Source organism: Juglans regia, chromosome 6 (assembly GCF_001411555.2).
Source record: "Juglans regia cultivar Chandler chromosome 6, Walnut 2.0, whole genome shotgun sequence".
Taxonomy (NCBI): domain Eukaryota; kingdom Viridiplantae; phylum Streptophyta; class Magnoliopsida; order Fagales; family Juglandaceae; genus Juglans; species Juglans regia.
This window is the reverse complement of record NC_049906.1, coordinates 33,100,192-33,125,996: the sequence shown is the minus strand read 5'-3', so window position 1 is coordinate 33,125,996 and position 25,805 is coordinate 33,100,192. Positions and strand designations below refer to the sequence as shown.

Below are 25,805 nucleotides of genomic sequence, written 5' to 3'. Positions count from 1 at the left end.
ATGCACTGCACGTGCACCTACCTCTTTAAGCTTAAGTTTTTTTTTTTATTATTTTTAGCTTTCTTGTTACCTTCAGCATGCCACAACCTCATCTCCCCCACCATGAAATACGGCAAGGCCACCATCACGTCTTCCTCCCTCCTACTCACAACCACCATCATCTCTCCATTGCATCGTGATCGATTTTGGCGAAAATCTTAAGAAGCAACACTACAAAGTAAGTAGTTTGATCATAAAATAGAATTAATATACGTTAGCTAGTTATATATTATTATTAAAGTCAGTTCTTTAGAAGCCAGTATTTATGTACCACATATATTATAATATTTGCAAGCACGTCATTCATTATATTTCATTTCGTATATTATAGTTATGTACGTATTATGCATCTCATGCAACCATCAAGGAGAATGGAGAAGAAGTCTTAGAAAGACCATTTGAAAAAGATAATCCAAGTATCGTGGAGCTAACTATTAGTGACCAAGACCTATCAAGCGAACAATCCCAATTGAAATACCAGTTAGGAAGGCTCTTGGAACATTAGGAAGGATAGGGTTTCAAACCTCAACCAAACCTCTCAATCAAATTGCTTCTTTCACTGCCTTTGATGTGTGCGCAATTATTTGCTACTAAATAGTATTCGCGGAAAAAATTTATGTCCCAAAAATCACTATTTGTTGTATTGTGCTACCATACTCTACCTCTATGGTAGACAAATGAGTTGTTGACTCTAATGTTGCCTTCTAATTAATGGCATAACTCGAGAAAGTGAAAAGATAACTTGTCAAATATTTCCTCTTATCCGAATCACCAGCATAATTTGAATCAACATGCCCTTTTCCAAATCCTGATCTTAGATGCCAGAAGCTATTTTCGTTGTGGAAGTATATAGTTTATTGTAGTAAAGTTTTAATTCAATTTGGATTGTAATGAATATTTGAGATGATTCAGGCTTTTATGAATGAGATCATTATTATTAGAAGTTTAATTACTAATCAATTAGACTTATATCTAGAGTTGTTTTAGTTTGTCTTTAGAATTCGATTAGGACTAATTTTTAGAGTTCTATTCTATTTTGAAGTCCTTGATAGTGAGCTTATATAAACTTATAAAGGCAGTCAAAGATCATATTTTAGAGTTGTGATTTTCATATTATTATTCAGTTTTGTAATGAAAATATGAGAGTTTTTCCCTATCTCATGTTATCTTAGAATCGATTCTTTAAGATTTCAGAAGAATTGTGTTATCTAAGTGAGGTATTTCCACCGCACTTGTGGAGTCAGATCTTATTGTGTGGCCAACTACATTACTTAGTATCGCGTACTAAGCCGAACTAGCCAATATCACATTACCATAATATGCGGAATGAAACATGATGAATGACTTATGTCAAGAAGATATCCAATAAGGGTACTTCCCATTGCCTATGACCCTTGGCAGTGATCTTGGATGAAATGCTATACGCTCCATCTCTAGTTGGTTTAACAGAATGCTTCTTTAAGTTCTATTAATTTCAATTTTTCAACAATTGACTTTTGAATAAAAGCAATGCTACTCTTAGGAGTATGGGATGAGACACAAAATTTTCATCTCATCTCATCATTACAATTTTCTCAAACTCTCACACAAAATATAATAAACAACTCAAGTTTTTCAAATCTCAAAACAATAATAATATTTTAAATTTTCATCACAAAAAATTATCATCTCATTCCCCAAACCTACGGACTTGTTTGGGAGATGGGATGAATCTCATCTTATTTCTTCTCATTTTCTTTTCAAACATCATTAAAACATAAACATTTTTCAATTTCAAATATTTAATTTTTTCATTTAATCAGTAATCATTACCTAATCATTACAACTTTTCTAAACATCCAAACAAAACATACAAAAAAATTTAACTTTTTCAAATCTAAAATAAAAATTATATTCTAACAATATTTTAACTTTATAATATTTTTATTCAATTTTTCTCTCTCATTTCTCAAAATCCCATAAAACATAATAATTCAAACTATTTCACTATTATTCATAAATAATTTTACTACTATTCACAAATTTATCATTTTATCTCATTTCTCAGATATCTCCTTAGCTTCCATTCTTAGGCAAATATGGACTAACAAATGGAGAATGAACAGAGGAATGACTTGAATTACTCATATATATATATATATATATATATATATATAGTATCACTATATCGAGCTGGAATGCATTAACCTAATGTATGTAAAATACCCAGCTGAGCCACAAACTACATTGTCTAGCCTATTAGACAAGTGAAGGATGCAACACTGTGGCATAAGAAAGTTGCCAGCCAAATAAGATTGTTATAATAGCTGATTCCGACTCCCAAACAAGGACTAATATTATTTAAAGAGTGATGCTCTTCTTTATTCTATATGCTGTCATTCCTAGTCATATTTTGGTGATGTAACACATTCTAAGTGATTGTTATTTAAAAAGAAGTCACTTGAATGTACGTGTCACATACTAAATGTGATTTAAAATGATAAGGCTCCCATGACTCATTTTAGTTTTTTTGTAAGTTTGTGATCGACATCTTAAATGACTTGGCATGATGACTGTATTTTAAACAAGTGTTATAATCCAAGTGATGTATTTTAAGATATTTCATGGGAGAACAATGCGTTTTGAGAGAGAGATTTTAAGATTTTATAACTTGATTAGATCATATGTATCAGTTTATCTAAAATTGTAATCGAGCTGAACCGGTCTTTGGCTTGCTGAGATTGGCTCGACTCAAAATAATCGACCTTGAGCTCAAGATTTTTTTTTTTTTTTTTTTTATTCTTTGTTCAAGCTCGATTCAATAAGCTAAACCCTCAACTCGAGTTCGAGCTCGAGCTCGTCTCACAAACAAGCTCGAGTCAAATCGAGCTGAGCTCGTTCGAGCTCGAACTCGAATTGTTAATTTTTTTATTTTTTAAATAAGATTTCATAATAATAAATTAAATAAAAAAATAAAAGATCTAATATTTAATTTATACAACTAACAAATAGAACTTCTATTGAATTATAAAATTTTAAAAAACTTCTAAATAATTAATATCTAACTAGTTGATATTTATCCAAAATAACAATATATTATATGCCTACATATATTATTAATACATACACTTAATATGATAGTATATATCTATTTCATATATAGTTCTCAAATACTAATATATAAAATTATTAAATTTTATAGACTGATTATTATATAAATTATCAAATATACCTATAAAGTATATTCACTATATAAATATAAGTAATTAGATTACATATTATATATTTAATTATAAAAGTGGTATACTTATATTATTAGCTAATACATATATATATATATATGTGTGTGTATGTATACATACATATATGTATATATTTATCAATATATGAATGAGTTTTAATAGAATCGAGCTAACGAGTCGACTCGAGTATAAATGCGTAAGCCTTAACGAGCCTTAACCTAGTCAAGTCGAGTGTTGTCGAATTTGTATCATTTATAAATCGAGCAGGTATTCGCTTTCACGAACGAGTTTTTTTTCACAAGTCGAGTTCGATTCAAATTTAACTGAACGAGTACTAAGCGGGCTATCGAATAGACTAGTTCATTTATAGCCCTAAGTTTATCGTACAAGCAAACCCTATAAATTAAAAAGTTATTTTGTTCTTGAGTCGGTGTATAGAGTACACCATCCATATGACTTAAATTGTAAGATATGATTTGTAAGATTTAGATTTTAAAAATTATTTTTCAAATCAAATTATATCATGTAAATACTTTACACACTAACTTATAAATACAATTTTTTTAAATCAGAGTAATGATTTTATAGAGAAATTCTTCAAATTTATTTGTCCTTATCTTTTATATAGACTTTATGTACGTAGTCACATCACATGTGACATTAAGCATCCCGTTTGGATAGTGAGATGAGATGAGATAGTTTTAGATAAAAGTTAAAAGTTGAATAAAATATTATTTTTTAATATTATTATTATTTTTAAATTTAAAAAATTTAAACTGAGATTTGAAAAAGTTGAATTATTTATTATATTTTGTGTGAAAATTTGATAAAGTTATAATAATGAATTGACATGGTTTCTCAATCCAAATAGGACCTAAATGTAATGCCATAATACTCTAAAAATAAAAGAGAAATGATAATTGTAGTCCTCAGTACGTAAGAACGGTGTAATCACTTTAAAAAAAAAAATAAATACGAGATCTATTTAAAAAAAATTAATTTTTTAATAATCAATCTTATTTTTTTAAAAACAATTATATAATATTTACACAATCGACTATATATAATATTACTCCAAATAAAAACGGCAGGACCTGTGAGAAATACGAAAAAGAAGGGAAAATGATGAAAAACTCAAGAGTGCACGCAGTACTGAAGATATGGCCTTGGAGTGGGGATGGCATCTAAGGAATATTCCAAGGGAATGGCCGAAGGATACCATAAGTCTATACCCATCTCCCAGGCCACCATTTATCCCATTCGCATATTCGCGCCACCATTTATCCCATTCGCATATTCGCATATATATGTGTAGATCTCTTGTACTTTCTCTCTTAAAACCAATCCCAGATTCCCAATCAACCTCACTATGCATCCGCCGCTCTTTCCTGTGTCCCTTTCGCGACCTGCAACCTGCAAAATTAATGCTACAAAGGCCCCACCTCCCGCCCATACTGTTCCAGTATCGGTTAGCCGCACAGTTTCCCCAGTCCCACACCCCTGGAACCAGCGGTTTTGTGCCCCCACCACCCTCATATGTTTTAATTATAAACTATCTACTTGCGCAAGTTTTTTTTCTTAAAAAAGAAATGAGATTCACTTAACAAAATTTATCTTTTTTCAAAAGGGTTGTTCGATCAAGTGTTTATCTTAAAATACTATACTGATCAGGTAGATTCCATTAAGATGGTAAGCCATTTCGGAAAGTGATTCACTTTCACCTCCATCATCGTTTCTACAGCATAAACTTCGATGACATATATGCTCTATGCATGACAATGGTTTCGTTTTGTTACACTCTTGGAATATAATACCATGTTCTTAAACGCCAAAGGTTTATGTTCGAATATGATCCATTTTTTTCTTTGTCATCTCCTGGTCCACCAATCCCAACCTGTCCCAACTTACCAGTCTTTGGGTCTTTCCCCCTGTTACCACCTAACATTACCTACTTTTTCTGCTGATAAAAAGACTCTGACTTTTGACGTTTAGACTGAGAAAGATCCCCATCATTCTCTTCCATTTTGCGACTACTTTTACCATTCTATAAATCTCTGGGTCTGTCTTCGACCTCCTCTGAAGTGCCATAAATGGCGGTTCTCTGTAAGAAAAATGTGGCTCTGTGCCTTCTCTTTACCATTACCTCTGGCCTTTGTTTCTTCCATTCATCTGCAGAGCTTCAAAGGTTTGAGCACCCCACCAAAAGTGATGGGTCGCTTAGCTTTTTGGTCGTTGGGGACTGGGGAAGAAGAGGGGCTTTCAACCAATCTCAAGTTGCTCATCAGGTTCTACTTGTTTATCTTCTCTATTATGTTGTAGGTGCTTGTGAAATTCAAATCCAAGTCAAGTTCTTTCGAGAATTTATGGTTTGTGTTTTAGAGAAAAAACCAAGAAGGAAAAGAAAGAACTTGTTCTGATTCTCTTTTGTGATGAGTCATGCTTGTATTCTAATGCGCTCACAGAGTATGCTTTGTTATGATTCTTGCTTGTAGATGGGAAGGATTGGAGAGAAGCTAGACATCAACTTTGTAGTTTCAACAGGAGATAATTTCTATGATGATGGACTGACTAGTGAACAGGATACAGCATTTGAGGAATCATTTACCAAAGTATACACAGCCAACAGCCTGCAGAAACAGTGGTACAGTGGTAAGTTCGAACTTCAACTTAAATTAGATGGATAAACCAAAAAATTTCAATCTTTTTTTCTTGTACTTATCTATAACAATTTGAAGGTATGATGTAATTCAGTTTAATTCCTATGCAGTTTTGGGCAACCATGATTATAGGGGCAATGCAGAAGCACAATTGAGCCCTCTCCTCAGGAAAATTGATAGTAGATGGCTCTGCCTGAGATCTTTTATTGTGAATTCTGGTAAATTGATCTTACATTCAAGCATTTCACATGTCAACATAACCTGAAATGTCCAACATTCACCATATTTTAGACTAAATAGATATTATCCATTTCAAATGGAGAGGATCCTTTTCTAGCCTGGCATTGGCACCCAATGAAATTTAGTTTTCCTCTATGGCTGTGTTTTGTAGGATTAGCCGAGATTATATTTGTGGACACCACTCCTTTTGTCAATGCATACTTTACTGATACAAAGGACCATACCTATGATTGGAGGGGCTTCCACTCTCGCAAGCTTTACATTGCAAACCTATTAAAGGTATTTTTTTTTTCTTTGAATATATCAAATTTTGGGAGCAATTTTAATGAATCAAACTTTCTATATTGCTCACAAACCTTTGTAATAGGATGTTGAATTGGCATTGAAAGAGTCAACAGCAAAATGGAAGATTGTTGTTGGTCACCATGCCATCAAAAGTGTTGGACATCATGGTGATATAAAGGAACTTTCAAAGTGGCTTCTCCCAGTGCTTCAGGTTAATAACATTGTCAGAAACCACTCTTCAGTTCTTATATAACTATGGAAGAACAAAAGGGCTTTAAGAATTTCTGTTGTTTTGGTTTCTTCTGCCTCATTAAGCAGCAGAAAGCGATAAAATCAGTTCACTGAAGCTAAATTCTGTTAATGTCATTCAAAATAACAGGCCAACAATGTTGATTTTTACATGAATGGGCATGACCATTGCCTTGAGCATATAAGTGACACAAACAGGTAAACAACATCTGAATTTACACCCTTGTCTAAAATTGCAGCAACTTTGTATTTCACTAATGCTGAAACTTGTTGCAGCCCTATACAATTTCTAACTAGTGGAGCTGGGTCCAAGGCATGGAGAGGAGACATTAAAGGACTGAATAGAGGTGGCCTGAAGTTCTTCTATGATGGACAGGGTTTCATGTCTGTCCAGCTGAACAAGATGGATGCAGAAATTATATTCTATGATGTTTTTGGCAAGATTTTGCACAGTTGGAGAACATCGAAGCAGCTTCACCAATCAACATGAAGTTTTGCCACTAAAGCAAAGCACAATGTAAACTTACCTTGTTATGGACTGGACTTTTGTATGCCTTAGTGATTAATTAATGAAAAAAAAGGCTCTTCCTGCTATCTTTCCTTTTTCCTTTTTTATATTTATATTTAATATATTTGTCTTACATTAATTATTACAATAGTTTTTACTGTTTGCTGAATGAATAATATGGCCTCCTAACTCTAAAATTCAAGTTTTTACTCTATTATATTTCTAGATTGATTGAATTAATTCTTCCACCATTCTCATTATTGCATTTCATGTCACGTGACTTATAACACCCCAACACCTATAGACTTGCTATATGTACCTACTAAAATAAAAATATATTTTTTTAAAAAAAATTAAAAAATAATAATTCAAAGAAGAAATTAAGAGATGACCTCACCCACATGGTATTTTCATCTTATAACAGAATAATGTAAGGACTAATTTTTATTTATTTTTGGAGTGACATATGATCCCATAAGAGAATAAAAAGTATCATGAATTTGTATTCTAGAATATCATTACGCAACAAATTTCCAAGTTCCGAATATCGTTGGATTCCTTGCACACAAACCTAAAACACATGCCTAAACATGTTGTCTTAACATAGGAAGTTGCTAGGAAATTGATATGAAAGTAACCCCTGCGCAGTTTGGACCAAGCATTGGTACCCTTTAACAGTTATATATCGTACACCCACATATCTTTTAGGCAGTCAGAACCTGATTGTAGACTGTAACTGGGAGAGAGCTTCCTAGTTACGAGCGTTTTGGTTTACCAGACTGATGCTTACATGATTTTTGTCATTTTGTACATCCTTAGTGCGTATAACATATAAAACAAGGCAAGCCGAGCCGAGCATGCGAGTCTACTTAGCAATATAATTATATGTTTGTCATTTTGTACATTAAAATTATTGCCGCCCTCTTCTTTGTGTCCATGGAATATTAGCTTATTAGCCTATAAAAGAGCATGCTGAAAGTCCATTTGAATTACAACTCGAGCTCTCTTGTTTGCTTGGATTTCATTTCATGGCTGGTTTTTGGGACTATGCCATGTCTATTAGTTTTCTCCTGGTGGCTTTCTTCTGTGCTTGCTTTCTTCCCATAACAGCTGAGCTTCAGCGGCTCGAACACCCGGTTAAAGCCGACGGCTCGCTTAGCTTTTTGGTGATTGGAGACTGGGGAAGAAGGGGACATTACAATCAATCTGATGTTGCTTATCAGGTTTGTTTAATAGTTTTTTTGACGTCTAATTGTTATGAGATGAGCCTTTTTCTTTCTTTCTTTCTTTTTTCGCCTCTTTGCTTCCCCACTTGGTTCTGATCATGAGCAATAAATGTGGAAGTGAGAGGAGAGGTTGTATTTTCCCATAAACACTTTATTTCTCACACTTCTTGGAGTCTGAAAGAATGGAAATATTAACTCAAACATGGACTGGAGGCTCATTTGCATTAAATTTTCAACGAATATGTTGTAGATGGGAAGAATTGGGGAGAAGTTGAGCATAGATTTTGTAGTTTCTACTGGAGACAACTTTTATGAGGATGGACTTACCAGCATAGATGACCCTGCATTTGAGAAGTCATTCGCCAAGATCTACACTGCTAAGAGCCTGCAGAAGCAATGGTACAACAGTAAGTTCATAGCCTTTGTGTACATGTATGCACTTATGTATATGTGACCCTTTTGACTGTTGCCCATCTAATGCACAAAACACCATATTGGATTCCAGTTTTGGGCAACCATGATTACAGAGGAGATGTTGAGGCACAATTGAATCCAATTCTTAGGAGAGTTGATAGCAGATGGCTTTGTCTAAGATCCTTTGTTCTCAACTCAGGTATGAGCAAGGTCATTTTTTTAAGCTCCCTTTCTGATCATGTATCTTCTATTTACTTAAAAAATGGAGGTTCTTAATTCATTTTTCTTCTTAGAAATTGTGGAGTTTTTCTTCATCGACACGACTCCTTTCGTTGATAAGTACTTTCTGAGGCCAAAGCACCATACTTATGATTGGAGAGGTGTGCTTCCGAGGAAAGAATACCTCTCGAAGCTCTTAAAGGTAATTCAGATGATCATCTTAGTGAATTTTCTGAATTACTGAAGCAACTAATGATTTTCTGCTTAATGCCTAAGATCTAATTTGGCTTTTCGAATCAGGATCTTGATTCAGCTCTGAGGGATTCCACTGCAAACTGGAAAATTGTCGTTGGACATCATACTATAAGAAGCATAGGGCATCACAGAGACACCAGGGAGCTTGTAATGCAGGTTCTACCAATATTAGAGGTAAATATTGTACTCAGAGAGAGAGAGAGAGAGAGAGAGAGAATTGATGAACATATGTTTGAAGATGCAACTTCTTAATTGAATTTGGTCTTATTTTATTTCCAGGAGCATAGCGTTGACATATACATAAATGGGCATGACCATTGCTTGGAACACATGAGCAGCAAAAGCAGGTCTGTAAAATCAACCAAACCTTTATATATCACAGAAAAATTAACAGACCTTATCATGATCAGTGATGAAACTTTATCATAATGCAGCAACATCCAATTTTTAACCAGCGGAGGAGGTTCAAAGGCATGGAAAGGTGATATAGGCAAATTGGGCCAAGATTTATTGAAGTTTTACTATGATGGGCAAGGATTTTTATCTGTTGAACTTAAGCAGACCGAAGCGAAGATTGTATTTTATGACATATTTGGCAAAGTCTTGCACAATTTCAATATTTCTAAGGGGCTCTTCTCTACAATGTAGATAAGTAATCATAATATGATGTCTCTTATCTCTAATAAATGAATTTCCTAGTTTGGGTAGTAAGGTATTCTCATATATTAACTACTATTCATTATTTTATTATTATTTTTTACCTACTATTCATTACTATACAGTATTCTATCATTACTTTTTCACTACTATGTATTGAATACCTCATTATCCAAGCGCAACCAGCAATATCTTACCAAAACCAGTCTATTCTACAATATTGTATATTCCCCAATGATCTTCCACAATCTTTTTTTCTTTTTCTATTTTTCTGTTTGCGTGTGGCAAATCGCCATGACATATACATAGTGGCTTGAATCCTAGTTATATGTCATTCTTCAATTATCCCTTGGCAAATATCAGTCCACCATTGCAAGCTAGCATAAGGATTACGTCAAATAACCATCAAGGGATGCTTAAAAGTATAACATGTCTCTATCCCTGATTAATCTGTTCTTAAAGTTCAGTTTTCCAAGCTCCTCTCAAGATTAACTCGACATTTAAAAGTATCCATCTTCTTTCCTGTACCTAAACAATATCTCCATTTTGGATCTCAGAATAACGTTTCTAATCAGTTGCAGCATATCTAATCGCTATTTCAATTGAAGACTACATATAACAAGATTGCATTTTCACTTTTCAGCAATATACACACATGCGATAATGCTATCATTCCAAACCAAAGTGTATTCTAAAAACATAACAACTCACTTTCTCTCTGCCTAAATGGATAAACCTGAGACAAAATCCAAATTACATTTCACAGTACAAAATTCGAAAAAACAAACTATCTTTATTCCCTGATGAAGATCATAATAAACATTGTTTATCACGAAAAAAATTATTATATACAGGATAATTAACACTTCAGTAATCCGAACAAATCACCAAAGTTACACTAACACCTTTATGTTGGTCAGTCGTGCCTCCACTACCAATTTGCTTAGGCAGGAATATAAGTGGAGATGGATTAATTCATAACAAAATGGTACCTAGAATCCACGTAGCTCTCAACATCCCAGAGAAAAGAACCAAAAGTCACTGCCTCCAAGACCAATCTCTTCAAACCACCAAAGCTAATCCTGATTTGTTCATCCTTAGAAGAATCCACTGTCCCCTGAGGTGTTATAACAATTTCAGGCCTTCCAAACAATGCCTCTGTGTGCTTCTCTATGATGCTAACAGCCTCTTTCGATCTTATTGTGGCATATGTCTGAAGTGTCTCCCCATCAAAAGACATTACGTAAGTTCTCAGTCGGGAAGCCTTTATCCCATGACCAAACCCCCCAGGACTGATGCCACCAGACCAGGAAGAGACCTCAGGATGGGATGCTCTAGCTTGGAAAGTGACATCATCACCACCGGTTCTCATGTTCCCACCAGCAGATGTCTGAATATCACTCTCTACTTCGTCAGAAGCATTTGGAAGGATTTTCATCGTCTTCTCAAGCTGAAACCTCTGGTCAACCCGCTTGAGGAAGTATCCATACATCACAGATGCTGCATAGACCTGCCCAACCCTGAGTTTGCTTATCTGGGCTACAGCAGTTAAATCAGCTATACGGTTCCCCAGAATCAGAGTTAAGTGGTTCTGGATCATCTCATAGGCTTCAGGAGAGTGAAGGTGCTCGAGTTTCTCATCTTCACTTGCCCATACATCCACTTGGCTAGAGGGATCTGAGGAAGAGGGGGCAATGGTGGGTATCAAAGAAACATTGGCATCCATGAACTTCTGCACTACCAGTGCATATAAAATTTCTTCCAAAGCCTCTCTCCTTTCATTAGCCTTAACCTCAGCGATTCTCCTGAGTTCAAAAGGCCATTAAAATTAATATTTCTCTCAAAATTACAATTCTCTTTTTAGTTCTCAAGAAAATGAATGGAAAGAAACCAAAAAAAAAAAAATGTTTAAACTTTCTATTTCATTTTCTTATGCAGTATTCAATGTTCAATCGAAGAACAATCTTACTAATAACAAACATCCAAGAAATTGTAAATTCTAATTGATTTTTGTTGTTCAAAAGATAAGTAATGCTACTAAGCATCAATCAGTCTTATCAACCACCAAGCAAAGCCAAAGAAGGTGATTGTTTAATTTAGACTAACCTGTAAAGAATTAAGTCAGTCCCCGAAGCAGGAGGCTCTTCTTTCTTTGTTTCAGCATCACGATCAGTTTGAAGCTGTTCAAGCTGCTGCTCAACCGCAGCAGGCACAAGATGTGGGTGGCTTACCAGAATCTGTGACAGAAACTGCCCAATTGGAGATTCAAGCTGAAGTGGAGCAATTGGCTCAGTGGACCCTGCTGAGTCCGAGGACAATGATGCCCGAACCACCAAACCTCTCCTACTTCTACAAACCACTCTCCTGTGTCCCAACTTTGGTTGAGAAATTGAAGTGCAATGCTGCAATGCATCAATAACATGAAAAATGAATTTAACTCTAGAGTGCAGGGGAAAAAAGGTTGGTAAGTGCATGGTTGGAGGGAGGGAGAAGCAAGAATTATGGAAAGCAGCCTCCATATTTACTAGTAGCTCACATGTTTCATCTGAGAAGTGGGGAAAAATAGCGTCGGCAAAACTTTTTTAATTTTGGAATAGCTAAACATTGGTCATAAAAAACACGTGGTTGAATGAATCCATGACCTCACCATTCACCCCTCGTATGCACTGTTGATGCACGTGTTTCATCCCAAAAGTGGGAAAAGAACGATCTCCAAAGTTTTTGTTTTCTTGGATAGGCATACATCACTGATGCACTCGAACGGGATTGAAGCCATAACCTCGCTCATCCTTCCTTGTTTCTATTTTCTACTCGTCGTGTCCACTACCTATATATGTAACCTTAGCGTGTCTATACTTAGATAAACGCACGCCTGAATTTATGCTCTCGCTGAGGAAAAAATGAGTTTATGTTCTAATTCTAGACCTCTTGAGGAGCTTAATACATGTTTTGCAGAGGAGCTTAATAAATTGAAAAAAATAAAATTGCAGCACCTAATCCAGGACGAATCCAGAAAAAGGTTTCTCTACTTCAAAAAGCAAAAAACTTATAATCATAAACCCATGCAAAAATCACATCTTTGAGTCGTTTGTGTGTTTCTTTAAAACAGGGTTCCATTATTTTCATTAGACCGCCATGCTTAAACCTTAAATCCATGAATCCAAAAGGAGAAAGAACATCAGAAACCAAAACAAGGATCTCACACCTTAACAGCGGGCTGAAACTTGGTACCGAAACGCACAAAATTGGGCCCGTTCGCAGTCAAAATACCCGATCTGCCAATAGAAGTTGACGGTATTGAGCTGCCGAATTGGGATCGGACGACTGTCGCTGCCCCAGCTTCCATTTTTCACCTCTGCTAATCCAAAAACTAAAAAACCATATAAAATATCAGGAAAAAATAAAACCAAAAGCAAGGTAACCCAAAACATGTAACACATCGAATGGGAAAATACACTACCTTGGAAGGAAGATAAACCCTGAAGTCGAGACCCGAGAGAGCACGAGAGAGAATAAAAAGTTCTGAGTAGGAAATCTGTACAGCTTAATGGGTATGGAAATATAGATGGAATCTGCTTGATTTGATTCAGAGGATTACCGTGTTTGCTCTATTATTGTGATTGTTTATATATAGTTGTAACTTGTGATTCACGTTCTGAGATGCACCAAAAACAAATGCCCCCTGCTGTTTGGATTTATTTACGGTAATACCCCGCTAGGTACCGTCCTACAAATGTCATTTTGAATAGAACCAAATTTACGGTCGGTGGCCACTGACCGTAAATTTGGTTCATCTTTTGCTTTTCAATTTTATCCTTCATTTATATTTCTTTCTCGTTTCTGTCCCTCAGCTCTGTTGTTTATATTGATTTTGCCCCTACTTTTTTAGTTGTTTTCCCTTTTCTTCCACAGGTTTGTTTTTGTTTTATTCATGATTTTACGTTTCTGCCCCTCATTTTCATGAACAGTGCCTTTATATCCAAGATCTGGTACACATTCTTTCCAAATATGTCCCTGCTTTTCTCATTTTTTCTTATGCTCAGTCTATTACTTTTTTTTTTTGTTTTTGAGTTTCTGTCTGTTACTTCTTCTTCTTTTATTCCTGATTTTATAATCAAATTTAATCTTTTTTACTTTCTGGTTTTTCTTTGTAGACTAACAATATTGTCTTCTTACATGAAATCATACTGAACTATGATCTCTGAATTTTTACACTATGATCAAATACATCATACGGATATACATGACAGAAAATAAAACCCAAACAAATTTAACAATTTTATTAAAAATAAAATAAAAAAAATAGACTCAGCAATATCTTTACATTTCTATAACTTCGGTAATAAAATCATGCTCATATACATAAAACCAAACTAAATTCAAACACAATTTGTAATACATTATCCCTTCCGCAACTTTTTCCTCACTTTTTCTTCCGTTTATAATAATATCGTTGGGATACTCAACGATTATAAAAATTAGCCGTATGTATCTTAAAATTGTGGCTTGGTTCTTGTAAGGTTGTGTTTGGATGTTGAAATGAGTTAAGTTGAGTTGAGATGATAAAATATTGTTAGAATATTATTTTTTAATATTATTATTATTTTGAGATTTAAAAAAATTGAATTGTTTATTATATTTTGTATTGGAATTTGAAAAAGTTGTAATAATGAGTTGAGATGAGTTGAGATGAGTTTGGTAACCAAACTCACCCTAAATTGTTGTATTATAGTTATAAACATTATGCATATCATATGTGTAATATGTATTGTAAACAAGAAAACAAATTCTAAAAATATAGATATAAATCTGTCAATTTATAGTTAAAGTTTCTATGTTATGGTTATCAATATTTTGCACAACATATGTTATATTTATTATGATCAAAAATAAAATTTTAAAATATAGATGAAGCTCTATCCATTGATATTTTAAATTAAGAAATTATATGAATTTAAATTGTCTTTTTGTTATTCATTGTAGATTGACAGTAACAGATTTTTCATATTTTTTCAATTGGGCACACGTGCAATGCACGTGTCTGCCCTTATTAGTTTTAAAATAAGTGTGCATAAGTTATACGTCTTAAGATTTAAATATTATTTCATAAATAATTTTTTTTAAAAAAGAATAATTTAGATACAGTTATAAGGTGTGTATGATCTGTTCATTTCCTTTAAAAAATGAATTTCACTCTTATTTTTTGTGTAAATTCTAGATTTATTTATTTTTTTAAAATAGAGTTACAAGATTTGTATATCTTAACCCTGCAAATATCATTTTAAAAAAAATCAAATGATTCTGAAATAATGAAAGGAGATCACTTGATTTTATATAGTGAATTGAACTTTGATAAATAATATTATCGAGATTTAATATATGCACCAACTTATATGATATTGATAATTTTTATAAATGTAATTGTCGCTATAATTATCAATTATTTAAAAAAAAATTGCAATTATATGGATGAGTCTTGCTAGTGAGCATACCATTTGAAAACTTAATTAGATTAAATGAAAAATAAATATTTTTTCATTTTTTTTAAAGTTTTCAATTTAGAAGATAAGATAGCTAAAATTCATTTTGATCTATGAAAATGAATATATTTAGGAAAATAAAAAAGAATAATACATATATTTGAGGGAGGGGTTATTTGGTCATTAGAGTCTTGTCGGGGTAGATCTTTTGGTGAGAACACAGGTGAGGGACAATCTGGGGCAAGATCTGTAATTTAGGATGTTTGTCGTGGTAGGTGGGACCCATTTAGCAAAGTTGTGGTTGCCATGAAAGAAAAAGAAAAAGAAAATCAAGGAAAGAAGGTAGGAAAATGGGGTATTCGAATATGCATTTTGGAATTCCAAAACGCTAAACAATGTAACGCGTCTCAATTTGGACGGGACAATCTTTTTGTGGCTTTGGGGTTCTCAGAATCTTCCCGTTCTTATTACGTGTGTCACCATTAGACACACACCTTACAAGATTTCCACCGTTCATGATATCATTATTTTCGAATAATAAGATTAGATGAGGTAATTTTATATTAAAATTAAAAATTAAATAAAATATTATTTTTTAATAATATTATTATTTTAAAATTAAAAAAAATTAAATTATTTATTATATTTTATATAAAAATTTTAAAAAAATTATAATAATGAGATGAGATAAGATAAGATAAGACCGTTTATATACTCAAATGGAGCCTATATATGATCCACCTGCTATTTCATCCACATTTTTTTAAAATATTGTGGGTTGATTGTGTAATTAGTACTTAGATTTTTACTTGAATTTTTGAAATAAAAATCTTACAATTATATATTTTAGTTAAATTTTATTAAAAAAATTAACATAAGATTGTCACGTGACATCACTATATTATATAGAGTCCTATTACAATCACCGCTCCTAGCTACCGCTAGGAGCTACCATTAGTTATAGGAATTTTTTTTTTTTTTTTGCTTTTTTATACATGTATTTTTTAATATTTTTAAATATTTAAAAAAAGTAAAAAAAATTATAATATTATTAAAAAATAATTTCTTAAGCATTAAGTTAAAAAATTTTAAAAATAAATAAAAAATAAAACCAGTAAAATTGAGAGGTAAGTTAGAGAGAGAAGAGTAGCATTCTATTATGATACCTGCTAGTAGTATGCTACGTGACAATCATCCATTAGTTTTCACTTTTTTCGTCCCATTTTTATTCTCTTCTTATGTGAAATTGTTATGGAATTAATATTTGAGGAAATAACTTTTTTGATAACATACCTATAGAATATATGCTATCAACCACTTAAAATCACATGGTTTTCAAAGAATGGTGACAATGGAATATACAGGTGAGTAGCAACCCTTCCCGTACTCTGCCCTTGTACTCGTCCTCTTGTATGGTTTTTCTATCCCTATTGATCGGGCGGTCGGACTTTTTATCCCCTCTGCCTGCAAATCTAGCCAAGATCAACACCGAAACAAAGATTAATACCAAAATCTATATCAGAAAAATGAAACTCGAATCACAATACATAGATCTAGTTTGAAAAAGCAGATCTAGGTCAAGAGTTCTAAAAAAAAACATAAATCTAGCTTGAGCGACTGGCAACCATGGCCTTTGGTCTCTTGATCAAGTGACTCGCAAAGATGGTCGTGGGTCTTTGGCTCAAGTGACCCGTGGGCATGACTGTAGGTTTTGCCTAGAGAAGAAGAAGAAGAAGAAGAAGAGTAGAGATTTGAGAAATACAAGAAAGTAAAGAAGAGGAGCATGCCTGCATGAGAAGAACACGGCTAGGAGAATGAAAAATGAAAGGGAGTCGACGCTCAAAGAAGAGAAGAGAGAGAGTACAGGCGAGCGAGATAAAAATTGGGTGGGTACCCTACTTGGAACCGGCCAACTCATAATTAAAAACTTAAACCACCCGTCCGCACCCATGCCTTGAGCGAGCAGGTTGCTAGCAAACAAGCGGATCGCTCGGATGGAACAGTTGCCGGAGATCCAACCCCCACCCCTAATAGCTATGATTATATGAACAATTTTAGTTTATAAGTAAAAAAAATCTTGCAAGTTTTAAACTGATCCTGTTAGTGTAGAATATTGTTGAGTAAAATAGGTTGCATGAATCCCCACAAAACCGAGCGCCAATCACTTGAAGGCCCAAATATGAAACTTGACCTCCAATAAGGTGAGGTTAAACAAACAACTTGCCATCCCGCCACGTTATAACATGGAGACAAAATGCAAATATGAAAATGAGTTATACAATTTTATGGTCTATAAGTTTGCAAGCTTTTTTTTTTTTTTTTTTCTAAAAAAAGTGAAACTCGCTTAAAAAATTAATTAATTTTTTTATAATGAGTTTCACATTTTTCAAAAGTCTTACATGCTCTAAAGTTATATTTAGCATTACTCAACAACGATATATAAAGACAAATACGTCTAATGAGGTTATACACTCTATAATCAACCCAATACTGCAATACATCTTTCCCTAAACCCCATTCTTTGCATGATAGCCTGCAAAACATTTCATTCAACCCTATCATATATGCCTTTAAGATGTCCATTTTCAGTGTCATGCTTCCTCCTTTACCCTTAGATCTGGTCTTCATAGAGTGCAAAGTTTCATAAGCTGCAATAACATTGTCCAAGATCAACCTACCAGGAATGAATGCACTCTGATTTTTAGCAATGATCGTATCAAGCACTAGCTTAAGTCTATTTGCAAGTCTTCGAAATTAGCTTGTACAACACATTGCACAAACTAATAGGTCTGTAGTCACCCAGAACAAGGGCAACATTAGTAAAATTGATAGACTTATCAAGCACACCCCCATTCAGGAAACTCAACACTGCATCACACACCTTTGTATCATATGTTGTGCTAGTAAATGGTAGGCCAGGTGATGTTATATACCCTTCAAGAGGCATTAGGCAAGGGGATCCAATTTCTCCTATCTGTTTTTGTTGTGTGCTAAGGGGCTAAGCAGTCCCATTAATGTAGTTGAGGCTAAGGGTGAGATAAGAGGTATGACTGTTGTAAGAGGAGGAATAAGGGTTTCTCATCTCCTTTTTACTGATGATTGTATTATTTTTGCAAGAGGCAAGTGGATTGAGTGGCTGAAGCTGAAGGAAATCCTACGGGTATATGAAGAAGCATCTGGCCAGTGTATGAATTTACAAAAAACCACTGTGATGTTTATCTCTCGAGTTAGACATGAAGAAAAGAAAATGATTGTGAATGATCTTGGGGCAAAGGTGCAGAGCAGCTATGAAAAATATTTGGGGTTGCCTACTATGATTGGAAGAGCCTGCTTTGACACCTTTAAAGGGATTAAGTATAGGGTTTGGCATAAGGTTAATAATTGGAAAAATCAATTCATTTCCCCTGTTGGCAAAGAAGCACTTCTCAAAGCAATGATTCAGTCCATACCTACCTACCATATGAGTGTATTCAAGTTACCTAAGAGGCAGTGTAAGGAAATATCTAATATTATGGCTAGATTCTGGTGGGGTTATAAAAATAATGAGAAAGAAATTCAATGGGCTAGTTGGGAGAAGTTGGGTTGTGCAAAGATGGTTGGGGGACTTGGTTTTAGAGAGTTGGAAAGCTTCATTACTGCCCTTTTAGCTAAGCAGTGTTGGAGACTTGTCACTAAGCTATATTATATTGCTGCTATAGTTTTGAAGTCAAAGTATTACAAGAATTCTGATGTGTTGAGCTCTAAACTGGGGTATGGACCATCTATGATTTGAAGGAGTATATGGGGATCTTTAAAATTGCTGAAGGAAGGTCTGGTATAGAGAGTGGGCAATGGATTGAATATTAAAGTATGGGGTGATAAATGGTTGCCTAGTAAGCCTTCTCATCGAGTGCAGTCTCTTGTTAAGCATCTGAATGCTGTAGCTAAGTTGGCAGAGTTGATTGAGAATGGTGGTAGATGGGAAATTGAGATAGTTAAGGCTACTTTTACTAAAGAGGAAGCTAAAGTAATTTGCAATATTCCTCTAAGCTATACTGGATTGGAGGATAAAAGAATTTGGGCCTACTCTAAGAATGGGTGTTTTCGTGTTAGAAGTGCCTATCACCTTGACTTAAGCAGGATGAAGGATTGGAAAGGGGAGTCTTCTGATGAAAGAAAGGTTAAAGAGTGGTGGAGAGAACTATGGCAGCTTAACACCTCGAGTGTGGTTAAAATTTTGTTTGGAAGGCTCTTACTAATTGTCTTCCCACCAAAAAGAATATTTACAGAAGGAAGGTGGTGGAGAAGCCAATATGCCCTATCTGTCTGAGGGAGGATGAAACCATTTGCCATGCCTTGTGGAACTGCCCTGCAGTTATGGATGTATGGGTTGAGAGAGAGAGCCCAGTGCAGAAGTAGATGTCATCTAAGATAGGTTTGGCTGCAGTATGGAAGAAACTATTAGCTTAATTGCCTATGGAAAGAGTGGAGTCAGTGGTATTTGTAATGCAACATATATGGCTTAGAAGGAATAGGTGGATTTTTGAAAGAAATTTCAGTAGTCCTTGGATGATTTTCCAACAAGCAAAATCAAGTCTCAATGAATATCCACAAGCACAACAAAAGGGATTAGAGAGAGTTGTAATTACTGCAGTAGGAAGAAGACTGGTGAGATGGGAAGCTCCAAGTGAAGGCTTTGTAAAAGTAAATTGGGATGCTGCTTTTAAAGCAAACCATAGAAAGATGGGAGCTGGAGTGGTCATTAGAGATGAAGAGGGAAATGTACAGGTGTCTTTGGGTTTGCCAAGAGAGTATGTTCAATCTGCTGTGATTGCTGAAGCTGCTGCTTTATGGAGAGCTTTATGCTTATGTGTAGAACTTAATATACAGAAGGTTATACTTGAAGGGGATTCATTGGAGGTGATTAAAGCTATAAATAACAGAGAAGAATGCTTGGAATGGCATGGACAAGTTATAGAAGACATTAACAAGATTCTTTGTACACATCCAAATTGGATTCTAAAACACACATATAGAGAATGGAATAGAGTAGCTCATTTTCTTGCTCAAGTTGCTGTAAACTCTAGTGAGGAGTTGGTTTGGATAGAAGATGGCCTAGAGGGGTTTTTTTCAATTGTTTTACAAGATAAGTGTTGTAATGACTGTTTTTCTGATATATGAAATGTGAAGTCTTATTGATTAAAAAAAAAAAGAAAAGTCTAATGAGATAAGTGGCATAGTAAAATTCAATAAGACCACCTGACAAAGAAAAGTTTAATAATAAAGTTGCGCAAAGTATAAGCATTGAATGAAATAAGATCGAGTTATTCACACTCACACAAAAAGCCCCAAACAAGAGGCAAAATGATAAATGAAACATTTGGATATAACAAATTATGGGCCAACAACATCAAAGCCGAATACATGGAAGATGATCCATTCTTATAATCCAAAGTCAAACCTTCAAATTCTTGATTTTGGAAAGGCTTAAGCAAAACAAAGCCAGTCATCTCATAAGGAGCCCATTTCATCGTTAAGAATGGCCGATCCATCAAAGCCTTCTCTGATAATTGGATCCTCCACCTTCCTTCACTTATCCTTAACTCCAACCTAGACACTTCAACCCTAGTATCCAACTTCATCTAAAACAACCTAAAGCAATGGGATAGAAATAAGCCTTTCTCCTCCTTTGAACCTCACATTACAACAATGATGAACTCATTTGGGCCCCATCCCCCTCGGGCAAGTTTTCTATCAAATCCACTTACAACTTCATCACTAAACATACAACCCCTCTCTAAATCTCAAACCACCACACAACCCATTGGAAAACATTTTGGAAACTCAAACTCCAAACTCGTCTCAAACTCTTATTTTGGAAAATCAACTGAAACTCTCTTCCTACAAAAAGCAAACTAGCCTCCTGCCTTCATCTACCAGCTACAAACTGATATTTTGTGTCCTCTTTGCCATTCTTCCCCATACACCTTGGAGCACACTTTTCTAAGCTGTCATTTATCTCCTATTATTTGAGATCAATCTCAATGACTTCTAAATATCAAAACTTTCTACACACAGCCCATACAAAGTTGGATCAATACCATTATCTCTCCCAATCCCACACTAAACCTCTGTACTGATTTGATCCATCCATTCCAAATCTTTGCATCTATATCAAATTTGGATGTTTTGAAACAAAGTCAACCAAGGGCAAACAATCTCCTCTACTGTTGAAATTTCAAATATAGTTAATCGCCTTGTTAATGAACATACCTTAGCCTAGCTGCAAAAATGCAAAATTCCCCAATCCACAATTTGGACGACCCCTCCTCTTGGCTTTATGAAAATAAATATGATGCTTCTATTTACGAAAGCTTCATTATCATTGTAGACATATGCAACAACTCTAGAGGAGATCCTCTCAAGTCTTGGGCAAAAAGCATTCAAACATCTACCCCCTTTATGGTGAAGCACAAGCAGCGCTACTGGCTATCAAAAAGGCTTTGACACTCAAGGCACAATCTATTTTCCTAGGAGACTCACTATTGGTCTACAAAGCAATTAATCAATATTCCAAAGATGTAGATTGGTCTATCCAAACCATCATTGAGGATTGTAGACAACATCTTAGAAAACTCAAGGACTAAAAATCTGTACTTGCCCCCCGAAGTGTCAACCATATAGCACGTGAGCTTGCTCAAATGGTTGCTAACTCACTTCGATGCAACAACATTACCCATAATCCTGTCACTAATGACTTTTTGTACTTGACTCACACTGGATTTGCCCCTGCTTTCTTTTTTTTTTTTTTTTGAAAATCTGTTATATGTATTAGCTACTCTGTTTATTCTATCTATATACAATGTTTTTGAGGGAAAAAAAAATGTGGAATTGAGCTTAATCTTAAAGAAATTTTAAATTGATATTTTTTTTTTTGAACTCATATCGCATATATGACTAAAGTTTTTTTTATTGAATAGTTGTATATTTAATTACTCTATCATTTGCTTTCATTTAGAAATCACAATCCTCTATCATAAAAATAAAAAATAAAAAATTTCTAGTTATTGTTATAATTTGTAATTAGTATGGATTTTGTTATTTAAATTAATTATAAAAAAAAAAATTATGTTTATAAACGTGGGAAGAAAATTATTGATGATATAAAAATGAATAATTTTTAAATTAAATAAAAAAACAAATATATCGATGGAGATTTTGGATTCTAGATACCTACTACCATTGCAATGGTGAATACCTAAATTCAAAATTTCAGCAGACACTGTGAAAAGCCCGACATATACTCGTCGAGAGGGAGTGACGGTGACAGAGTAGAACCCCAGAACAAGCAGCATGAAATTCCGATACGCCATGGTGTGCTCATCGAACCAGAACCGGAGCATGGAGGCACACTCGCTCCTCAAGAGGGAGGGCTTCGAGGTCTCGTCTTATGGAACCGGGGCTCACGTTAAGCTCCCTGGTCCCTCCCTCAGAGAACCCAACGTCTACGACTTCGGTACCCCATACAAGCAGATGTACGAAGATCTCAGGCGCAAAGACTCCGAGCTGTATCCTCTTCTTTTTTTTCTTCTCCTCCTCCTCTAATTTCACTCATTTTTTTTTTCTCTCTGATTGTTTGGTTACTATGAAAATCAAAGAAGGGAAAAATTTGGCTTATCTATTCTGGGCTCAGCTACTAATAATGCTTTGAAAGACCGGAAATTCTCGTGGAATTAAAGATTTTTTAAATTTATTTTCACTGCAGCCTCTGGGCAACGAGAAGCTTGATTAATTATGCTCTAGTTCGTGGAAATTTTACACATTTTAGGTTTTAGAATGCTTTGATTAACTACCCCTCTTGGAAAATGTCAATGACTTAATTTCTGCGACTTCTGGGTTTTTTTATTTAATGAATTATAGTGGCAGTTAGATCAATCTTTTATGAATTCAAAGAAGGTTTTTTTGTACTATGACATGATTTGTCCGATTAACTATTTATGGGAGTTCAAAATTTGATCATTCTTTGCATTTATTCTGATTCTAGTGCTTCTAATTTTAGATTAATGAATTGGACATTGAGTGCTTGTTCTGCAGTCAGCATTCTATACCATGTTAATGATTATGTGGCAGAATGAAACCTTAATAAGAGTACAGCTACAAGCGTAACGGCATTTTGCCAATGCTAAAAAGAAATTCAACAGTCAAACTGGCTCCTCAGCGTTGGCAAGATAATGCTGCTGATGGTTCCTTTGACGTGGTTTTTACATTTGAAGAAAAGGTTTTTGATATTGTCGTTGAAGGTTGGTACATTACCCTTTTTATTTTGTTACTTGCATCATATGGATCAATGGTATGATAATGCAAAAGATGGCATGATTAAAGCATTATCTGTTGCTTCTCCTATCGTTTTTTATCCTCTTTTTTTGGCATTTGTTTGAGTTGTGGGAAGATTGCTTGAATCTGTAATTGTTATTATTTCCCCGAGTATATTTGTGCAATTCTTCACATAAAAAAAGAGTACGCGTGTAATACTTGATACTGGTATCCTCTAGAACTAAGACCACAGTTGCTTTGAATGTATTTGGTTTGTTCACTATCCGACATAGTAAAGAACTGAAAATGCAGTAAGAATGATTTGTTAAGTTGTGATTCTGACTTTCTTGGCTTGGGAGATTTTGTAAACAAGGAAACTGTGGATCTTTATGTCTTGCTGTGATCATTCCCAAGCCAAATAGGAACTAGTTGGCTTTGAAGGTATTGGACCTATACTCCCTAATGAATAACAGCAAATATAGAATTGTGTCACACGATCCTCACAGAGCATCGATTGCTGGAGTTGTAAAAAACTAGCTCCCGTTGAAAAAAGAGTTGCTTGGATACGTATAGGCCTCTAGAACTCCTCACTACAACAGGCTCGGGTTCCAAATGTCTTGAGTTGATCCAAAAACAACCCCCCGTACTGCTGCCCAAGTATAGAATTCGTGGGACTTGCCCCTAATTCTAAACTTGAGAACAACTAAACAAAAGTGTAGGCTTATTATTATTATTATTTTGATTGGCACCGAGTGTTCATGAACAACGTCCTGATTAATCTCGGGGGTGCATAGGCCTCGGCAATGAGTTTCCTGCAAGTGCATCTTGGATAATTCAAGGGAAAAATCCCCCAGTCCGATGGCCCTTAGAGATTGTTTGCACCCAAGGGGATTTGAACCTTATACCTGCGAGGAGCATATCCCCAAGCCCAAGGCCTTTACCACCCGAGCCAACCCCTAGGGGTTAAAACTGTAGGCTTATTAAATTGGTGTCATGGTTAAATGGTGTTGAAGTTGTTTGTTCTTAACACCCTATATCATTAATAATGCCCATTGTTGTGTTGCTATTTTTATTTCTAATTTTGGGATTTTTAGAACTTTTTTTATTTTATTTGTTAAATGGATTCGTATACGCTTCCTGTATACCAGGGTAACATCCTCTGCATCTTACTCATAAAAAATAACGTAAAAAACTTGAGGATAAGACTCAATACTAACTAGACAAGACTACATAGGGTTCCGTGTAAGCACTGCATCCATTTTGTACCTTTAATTTTCCAGATATTGTGGTTCCAAATCATTCTCTTAAATGGTTTTCTCGTTCTCTTCATTACTTTTATTAAATTTTGCTGTGAAAGATGTAAACTGTATTTCAATGGTCATTTCTGTTGAGACATTTCTCTTTCTAAAGAGCAATATGGTGTTTGTAAGCATGTCCACATGCAATGTGAGAGCTTCATGAATTCTAGTGGAAGAATGTTCACATAATGTTTCTACCTTCAGATCTTCACAACCGGGATCATGTTCTTCTGAAAACTGTGCTAGTGATTAATTTGGAGGTAAAAGATAACCATGAGGAGGCAGCCATAGGAGCTCGGCTTACTTTAGATCTGTGCCAAGAGGTATTTGTCTGCTTTATGCTAGTTTTATAGGGTTTATGTATAATACTGATCGACTTTCTACTGGTATTTTTTCTCCATAGATTGAAGTGTCAGAATCATGGGAAGACTCGATTGATGATATAGTGGCTAATTTTGAGAAACAGCAGCGACGGAAGTTATTGTATAGCATCTCCTTCTATTGAAGAACTATACCCTCGCCAAATCTCTTAAACGCCAACCCTATTCCTGCTGATGATGTTTGTCATTACCTTCCATTTTTCTCTCTTACATGTAGAATCAGGTATTGACTCCATTTTCAATGGATTATATTGTGTTTCACATGAAACTCAGAAGTTTCTGATCTTGGTCTGCTACATGTCCATTTGTGCATTGTAAGTTGTTAGTGATTGATAAGAGTATATAGATAATTCCGGGGCTAGTCCCTTGTGTTTCTCCCCCTAAA

The 25,805-nt window shown here is 34.7% G+C and overlaps 4 protein-coding genes across 8 annotated transcripts; 3 read left to right on the top strand and 1 right to left on the bottom strand.

The window, feature by feature from the left end:
- Window positions 1–5,082: 5,082 nt before the first annotated feature.
- Window positions 5,083–7,286, top strand: LOC108980214 (purple acid phosphatase 17-like). The gene is made up of 7 exons (XM_018951073.2): window positions 5,083–5,545; window positions 5,753–5,909; window positions 6,028–6,135; window positions 6,309–6,436; window positions 6,525–6,653; window positions 6,822–6,889; window positions 6,968–7,286. The coding sequence occupies exons 1-7, from the start codon at window positions 5,351–5,353 to the stop codon at window positions 7,179–7,181; spliced, it is 999 nt and encodes a 332-aa protein (XP_018806618.1). The 5' UTR covers window positions 5,083–5,350; the 3' UTR covers window positions 7,182–7,286.
- Window positions 7,287–8,073: 787 nt separating this feature from the next.
- On the bottom strand, window positions 8,074–13,581 carry LOC108980213 (UV-B-induced protein At3g17800, chloroplastic). Of its 5 annotated transcripts, XM_035691264.1 has the most exons (6): window positions 13,431–13,581; window positions 13,176–13,340; window positions 12,077–12,372; window positions 10,963–11,775; window positions 8,753–8,810; window positions 8,074–8,517 (listed from the first exon to the last, which is right to left on the bottom strand). In XM_035691264.1, the coding sequence occupies exons 2-5, from the start codon at window positions 13,314–13,316 to the stop codon at window positions 8,795–8,797; spliced, it is 1,266 nt and encodes a 421-aa protein (XP_035547157.1). In that variant the 5' UTR covers window positions 13,317–13,340; window positions 13,431–13,581; the 3' UTR covers window positions 8,074–8,517; window positions 8,753–8,794. The 5 variants fall into 5 exon arrangements, with proteins under 5 accessions (XP_035547157.1, XP_018806617.2, XP_035547158.1 ...); XM_018951072.2 differs by lacking the exon at window positions 8,074–8,517 and having other exon boundaries at window positions 8,617–8,810; XM_035691265.1 differs by lacking the exon at window positions 8,074–8,517 and having other exon boundaries at window positions 8,617–8,810; window positions 13,176–13,325.
- LOC108980216 (purple acid phosphatase 3-like) lies at window positions 8,112–10,024 on the top strand. Its single transcript, XM_018951076.2, has 7 exons — window positions 8,112–8,422; window positions 8,676–8,832; window positions 8,931–9,038; window positions 9,133–9,260; window positions 9,359–9,487; window positions 9,593–9,660; window positions 9,748–10,024. Exons 1-7 carry the CDS (start codon window positions 8,228–8,230, stop codon window positions 9,959–9,961), a joined length of 999 nt encoding a protein of 332 aa, XP_018806621.1. The 5' UTR covers window positions 8,112–8,227; the 3' UTR covers window positions 9,962–10,024.
- A 9,064-nt stretch (window positions 13,582–22,645) lies between the features above and the next one.
- LOC108980210 (RNA polymerase II subunit A C-terminal domain phosphatase SSU72) lies at window positions 22,646–25,805 on the top strand. The gene is made up of 4 exons (XM_018951067.2): window positions 22,646–22,997; window positions 23,584–23,729; window positions 25,245–25,363; window positions 25,444–25,805. Exons 1-4 carry the CDS (start codon window positions 22,783–22,785, stop codon window positions 25,543–25,545), a joined length of 582 nt encoding a protein of 193 aa, XP_018806612.1. The 5' UTR covers window positions 22,646–22,782; the 3' UTR covers window positions 25,546–25,805.

What these genes read in the sequence shown, in the direction of transcription:
- LOC108980214 (XM_018951073.2), top strand. Translation starts at nt 5,351, where the DNA reads ATGGCGGTTCTCTGTAAGAAAAATGTGGCTCTGTGCCTTCTCTTTACC. An exon ending in AATCTCAAGTTGCTCATCAG is followed by an intron (nt 5,546 to 5,752) that starts GTTCTACTTGTT and finishes TCTTGCTTGTAG; the next exon opens with ATGGGAAGGATTGGAGAGAA. An exon ending in ATCTTTTATTGTGAATTCTG is followed by an intron (nt 6,136 to 6,308) that starts GTAAATTGATCT and finishes TGTGTTTTGTAG; the next exon opens with GATTAGCCGAGATTATATTT.
- LOC108980216 (XM_018951076.2), top strand. Translation starts at nt 8,228, where the DNA reads ATGGCTGGTTTTTGGGACTATGCCATGTCTATTAGTTTTCTCCTGGTG. An exon ending in ATCCTTTGTTCTCAACTCAG is followed by an intron (nt 9,039 to 9,132) that starts GTATGAGCAAGG and finishes TTTTCTTCTTAG; the next exon opens with AAATTGTGGAGTTTTTCTTC. An exon ending in CACATGAGCAGCAAAAGCAG is followed by an intron (nt 9,661 to 9,747) that starts GTCTGTAAAATC and finishes ATCATAATGCAG; the next exon opens with CAACATCCAATTTTTAACCA.
- LOC108980213 (XM_018951070.2), bottom strand. Translation starts at nt 13,316, where the DNA reads ATGGAAGCTGGGGCAGCGACAGTCGTCCGATCCCAATTCGGCAGCTCA. An exon ending in AGTTTCAGCCCGCTGTTAAG is followed by an intron (nt 12,373 to 13,175) that starts GTGTGAGATCCT and finishes GATGCATTGCAG; the next exon opens with CATTGCACTTCAATTTCTCA. An exon ending in ACTGACTTAATTCTTTACAG is followed by an intron (nt 11,776 to 12,076) that starts GTTAGTCTAAAT and finishes TTTTGAACTCAG; the next exon opens with GAGAATCGCTGAGGTTAAGG.
- LOC108980210 (XM_018951067.2), top strand. Translation starts at nt 22,783, where the DNA reads ATGAAATTCCGATACGCCATGGTGTGCTCATCGAACCAGAACCGGAGC. An exon ending in TTTTGATATTGTCGTTGAAG is followed by an intron (nt 23,730 to 25,244) that starts GTTGGTACATTA and finishes TTCTACCTTCAG; the next exon opens with ATCTTCACAACCGGGATCAT. An exon ending in CTTTAGATCTGTGCCAAGAG is followed by an intron (nt 25,364 to 25,443) that starts GTATTTGTCTGC and finishes TTTTCTCCATAG; the next exon opens with ATTGAAGTGTCAGAATCATG.